The sequence below is a fragment of the Bicyclus anynana genome, chromosome 1, assembly GCF_947172395.1.
Source record: "Bicyclus anynana chromosome 1, ilBicAnyn1.1, whole genome shotgun sequence".
NCBI lineage: Eukaryota > Metazoa > Arthropoda > Insecta > Lepidoptera > Nymphalidae > Bicyclus > Bicyclus anynana.
The window spans coordinates 3158886-3165092 of record NC_069083.1 but is presented as its reverse complement, the minus strand read 5'-3'; the positions used below and the strand labels follow the sequence as shown (position 1 = coordinate 3165092).

The window sequence follows — 6207 nt, the reverse complement described above, 5'->3', positions numbered from 1 at the left end:
CCGCTATTCCTGGCTCTGGCATACGGAGGGGCAAGGGATCTTAAGGATCACGAAATACTATGTATTGTAGTATTGTCTATACTAATATTATAAAGAGGAAAACTTTGTTTGTATGTTTGTTTGTTTGTTTGATTGTAATGAATAGGCTCAATACTACTGGACCGATTTTAAAAATTCTTTCACCATTCGAAAGCTACATTATCCACAAGTAACATAGGCTAAATTTTATTTTGGAAAAAAATAGGGTTCCGTAAGATATTTGGGTTTTTCGGACACGAGGTGTAAACAACCAGAAAAGTAGGGTAGGGGTAGGTAGGAGTAGGGTAGGGGTAGGGGTAGGTTAGGGGTAGGATAGGGGTAGTTGAAAGTTTACATCGAGTTTCACGCGGATGAAGTCGCGGGCGTCGGCTAGTATAAGGAAGCATTCGAGCATCATGGTGGCTCCATATTCCCTCTTCTGTACTAGAGCTTCTGTATAGGCTAATATAATGTTGATGACAATGATAATGATGATGATGATGATGATGATGATGATGATGATGATGATGATGATGATGATGATGATGATAACAAACTAGCGCTACTTTGTCAAACTCAAAGCAAAAAACTATTTTCTGTCAAACGGCTTGAATTTGTGAAAACAAAATGAATTTAAAAGTAAACATAAAGCATTTAAGAGTTTATTGACATCTGCGAGAGTTGAACCTTTATCTCTGTTAAAATTTTAACTAACGTGTTGCGTATACAGCCAAGCCAGTTTCACTGGTTCGGGTATTAGTGTCAGAGGAGATGGACAAAAAGCTGCTATATTTGGCGATGCGTTTTTCATACGTATAAGTGGATTATCTTGGATTCGATTCCCGGTTAGTTTGCAGGTTAATTCACTATCTTTGACTATGGTAGTTGATTTATTTTCGAAACGATGTTGAGATTCTATGTAGGTAACAAATGTCATCCGGTGCTTACTGGTGGATATCATACAGTATGTAAATGATATTTTGTCAATTGATTTGATGTTTATTTTAATAGGTTCATAATAAAAATTAAAATAATAAATCGGCCAGCAGGTTTGTAGTCAAGTCTTACTTCATAAAAGTGTCTTTTATTTTTAAAATAACTGTGCCAACTCAAGTACTTATAGACTTATATGATACTAAAACACAAACCAATCTTTTGAATGTATGTCTGTGTGTCTGACCGTTTGTCTACGCTAATGAAACGGCTGAATAGATTTTAATAGGACTTTCACTGAAAGATAGAGAAGGTTATCGAGAAACATAGGCTACTACTACTACTAGTTATAAAACAATAGAACCCATTTGTGAAATACTGAATTTCAGGCGGACGAAGTCGTGGGCGTCCGGTAGTACATTTGTAAATATACTCAGAGGCCCAATTATCCGCCCACTTTAATATACTCGCTTCATACTAAAGTGGGCTGATAATTGTGCCTCTGAGTATATAAGGTGATTATTTTACAACTTACCAATAGTCTCGCAGCAAAAATTAGCCATTCATTTTTCAACATGGCCAATAAGCCATGTTGAAAAATGGCTAATTATAGAGTATGACAAAATATTTTTTGTCATACTTTATTTTGCTCTCCAATCAATCTTACGAGTAGGTATATTTATAGGTACGGCTATAGTTCTACGGGCTTCAAGGTTTTATAGCTTGGCAATTTCGTTCGTAACACTCCCGATAATCCGCGCGGGCTGGGCGGCGTGACGCCCACGGCTGATGCACCTCATTTCCCCGCGCGCACGATATCACACCCGCGCAGTTTTCCCTCCGTCGCCCGCGTGTCATTGGAGTGTCATTCCATTGTTCAGTCCAATAATAGTAGAGCTATTGTTGTTTCTTCAAAATGTACGTGTCCTCTTAGCTTATAATCTGAATTTAAAATTGTGAACATCGTTTAAAAATAATTCTTATGCAATCGTGCTACGTGATAAATAAAGACCGGTTTCAGGGCGCATGTTAAGCGTTTATGAAACTGACAAGATTTATGACAATAATTACAAGAAGGCAATAATAATAATAAAGTATTTACTTTTAAAAATTATAAAAAACGATATCAATGAAAGCTAATAAAAAATTGTTAATTAAATTTTAATACGCTCTGTCTATAGTACGTTTTCCATTCTGTCGGATTGTTCAGCAGTTTATCTACTTATTCATGGCCATAACCATCAGTGGTATGCATAAGTTTTAACTAGGGTATGCACTGTAAGGGAAATTTTATATAATGCGAAATTCCTTGTCCAACTATGTATTAACTGATAACCATGAGTCCGGGGTTCGAGTGTATAAAATTCAGTTTATTTTCGATCTTTCCAAGAGTATCTAAGTTAGCAACCTGGAATTTGGGGTGTTATATCAACGTTAGACCGATCGTGGCAAATTAATTATAGCAAATTAACAATTACTGTTATAACGATAAAAATTATCAATCGCTAAATCGATAACTCGCTTAAGAGTAGCGTGATGAGTTTGATTTGAAATCTTCGTTCGTAAAGAGATCTAGCATTGCTAACTGCACAATATGGGGTGAAAACGGCACAAAATCTTTTAAAGCTTTTAGGGCAACTGCCGTTTTCACCCCATATTGGTATGAAAAATGTTTTAGCATTTTTAGCATAGGGTGAAAACGACAATTGCGCTAAAATATAGAATTTTGAATTCACCATTTATCCTCCGTTTTCATAATATCATTTCAGGGTGACAATGATAAGTTTAAGGTTTCCCAGCGAATAATAAAAGGAATTATAAATTATATAATACGGATATACTTATAATCGGATAATCGGACTTATAATTATTAAAGTTCATAATTAATGAATTATATCTAAGTAGTTATAGTTAATTATTAATTAAGTAAAGTTAGTTAAGAATGAGACATACAATTTCTTAATGAGACCACCCACAAATATCTTTATATAAAAATAGTTATAGACGGAGAGCCAGCGACCGCCAGACCTTCGTCATTTTACAAAAGCTGAAATTTTGTCAGCTCATGCTTCTTCAATAGATAAATACGGTAGCCAATTATGGAGTTTGGTCCGTGGTGGCTTAGGAGGGTTCAAGAATGTAGTCTCAACCGTCTAATTATAAAGTGTTTGTATATTTTCATTGGTGTAATATGAAAAATTATATGCCCTATCAATAAGCTTTGCGGCAATCCTTCGAAAAATATCATTTATGCACAGATTTATAAGACAAAGATAGTGTTTTAGGTGTTGTGGATTATCCCCGTACTCCTACGGGAACGGGAACCACGCGGGGTCAGTTAGTCTTTTAAAAAATGACGAAGGTCTGTGGTTCACTGGCTCTCAGACTACTAGCTTTAGTTATTTAATAAACAAGTAAGCAAGCATATTTGTTTAATGCCCCGAGTACTGACGAGATAATAAAACACAAAATAAACAAAACAGATACGGGGTCTCGGCGGTGTTGCCTGTAACTGTAAATGACAAATACTCAAGTACCTCTTATCAAGTGGCCGATAAGCGCCAGTCGCATCAGACTCAATAAATAGCTGATCATGGGGATAACACTGTTCAATACGTATTGACAACCAAGCGTTTTTATACTTCGAGATATTCTAGTCGTTATTTCAAACAGTTCACACGTGTTTTGATGCGGGAAAATAGTGTAAAATTTGTGTAAAAGTGATAATTTAATTGTAAATATAATGGATATTCTACTATAAATTAAAAAACGTTAAAGAAATTTCAGTTTGGTCATTTATAATAATTACGTAATTCGCAATAAAATACCAAACAAATTTTATAAAGAACACATAACATTATTTATAATTTAATAATAATATTATAAATTATAATGAATAAACAACTTTGATACATTTTGTTTAAATAAGAATTAACAATTTTTTAGTTAAAACACAAGATATACCCTCAGAGTTTTCTTAGTATACCTATTCTGATGTTTATCCGAAATATTAATTAAGGATAATTCATTAAAATATAAAAAATACAATTCATAAACAATTTTTACAAAGTATAAGATTATGCAATGATTACAGTTCAAATATAATAAATACAGGAAATAAATGCAAAAAGCTTTGAACCTCTGTTTCACTGTTTATTATAATTTGTACCATTAAGGATATTTTAGCTTCGTGTGAATAAAAAGAGATACCTAATGACATCAATTGAAAACTTAATTATAGTCATAATGTGGTAAAAGTAGAGAGAGGGGATTGGATATTGGACATGAGTGTTTTTGTGAACCATCCTTCTTCAACGACGGTTGTGTTTAATTGGATACAAGTTGTGCTTTTTAATATAAAAACGTGTTTTTTCTGTGTTTTTTGATATACAAAAACGTGTTTGATATGCCGCCAAAGTATAACAGGAATGTGAGTACAAAAATGTGTTAATTTAAAGTGAACTTTTTATAATTAAAAGGAGCCACTATTTCTTAAGATGTTTACAGTTTTCTGTTATCAGGATGATGTAATCTTTTTTTTTAATTGAGTCATTTAAATAATCCGTGGTTGCTTAAACCGTACCATGGTTGTTCATTCCGTTCTTATCTTACAAGATAATAAAATTATTTATAAAGTATGCCACCTTAATGTTTATTTACATGCCTTAGGTAAGACAGAGCAATAAATCTTGAAAATGTCTTCATTTATTTAAGTGACCTGATTGAAAGGTCTAGTGGAAACGAATTAAGCTAGCAAGCTGATACCAATATATTCAGTAGCTGATACAGTCGGTTTCTTTTATGATTTTGCTGTTTTTACTTCGACATTAATTTAGGTACCTACTCGCTAAAAAGATTTTGGACACTTTTAAGGGGCCATTTTAATGTTCAAGTTTGAAATTTAATCGATTGGGTATTTTCCTCGTGAACGAAGATAGTGATAATGAAGATAGTATTGAAAATATTCTTATACATATAATTAGCAATTTAGTGGTGTTTTGGGTATTTATTTTAATAAAACATATAGATTAAAGCTTATCTGCCACCACAAGATAGCGTACGGGATACTCGTCCCTAACTTTAAAATGTCTATTTACTGTCGTCTGTAAGATATCCACTTTGTAAGCGGTACACCATTCCAGAAACGAGAAACTAAACGATTTGTATGTATGGACGGAACCGTGTCAGTACGTAACAGTGCAGACATCTGCTATGCCTGAAGGTCCTGTGGTAAAATGGCGAAGAAGGAATTAAATCAAATAGGTGCTGAATAGGTCCCAGTATGCGTGTAAACGCAGTGATATGCGTGGTGATTTACAATTTCGATCCCCGGCTGGACTGGTTGAGGTTTTCTTAATTGGTCCAGGTCTGGTTTGTGGGAGGCTTCATCCTCCTCCTAATCTCACTTACACAAATTACATCATCACTTGCCATCAGGTGACATTGTAACTAACTTGTAAAGAAGAATAAGATTAATAAAAGCAACCTATTCGCGAACTTCCGCCCATCAACCCCCCGGCGACGCTGCTGAGGTTCCCATTAAGGATCCTACAGTTACACAATCAGAAAAATAAAAATGTTTGCGAAGCCTAACACTTTGCTGTAGTTTTGTTTACCAATTGTTGATCAACCCATTGACTGATTATGTAATAGGGTGCATCTCAACAACGTTTGTTTGTAAATATCCGTCTGATTTGAAAAGTTATTCCTCAGTCAGTTACTAGATACATTGAGGAAGGTCATAGGCTATGCAACATAGTCGCACAATTACTATGTTTATATTCTGATATGATTATGAATGATATGTTGACGATATATATTTAATTAATTGTATGTCGGATGATATCTACTAAAGATAACAAATCACGATTTTCCTGTATATTATTATCATAAAGTTTTGTTTTACGTATATCTTGTGAACATGATCGATGATCGCTACGATTAGTTAATAAATGCAACATCAATACGTTCTGTTTCTTCGGCAAATTATCTTTTAATTGACATTAATTAACTGATGCATCCCAGACGTAAATAGGATGTGCAAACTTTGTATTGTACCCATGTGTAACCATGATAATACGCAGTAGGAATTGATATCTTTTATCGTGTTTAGTTAATCTTTTTTTCTGTTATCACAGTTCTTGTAATAAACAAATACACGGTGTTATGTGAATCGAGAATTTTCTATAAAATTAGGTGATTTTTAATGATTATCTATACTAATATAATAAAGCTGAAGAGTTTGTTTGTTTGTTT

The 6207-nt window shown here is 33.8% G+C and overlaps 1 protein-coding gene across 1 annotated transcript in view; it reads left to right on the top strand.

Moving 5' to 3' along the window:
* Window positions 1-4098: 4098 nt before the first annotated feature.
* LOC112055169 (ras-related protein Rab-32) overlaps window positions 4099-6207 on the top strand; it is a gene marked incomplete in the record, with an annotated part of 10449 nt that continues 8340 nt past the window's right edge. Inside the window, 1 exon segment of the mRNA XM_052882875.1 lies at window positions 4099-4381. Within this exon segment, the coding sequence (XP_052738835.1) occupies window positions 4358-4381 (24 nt within the window).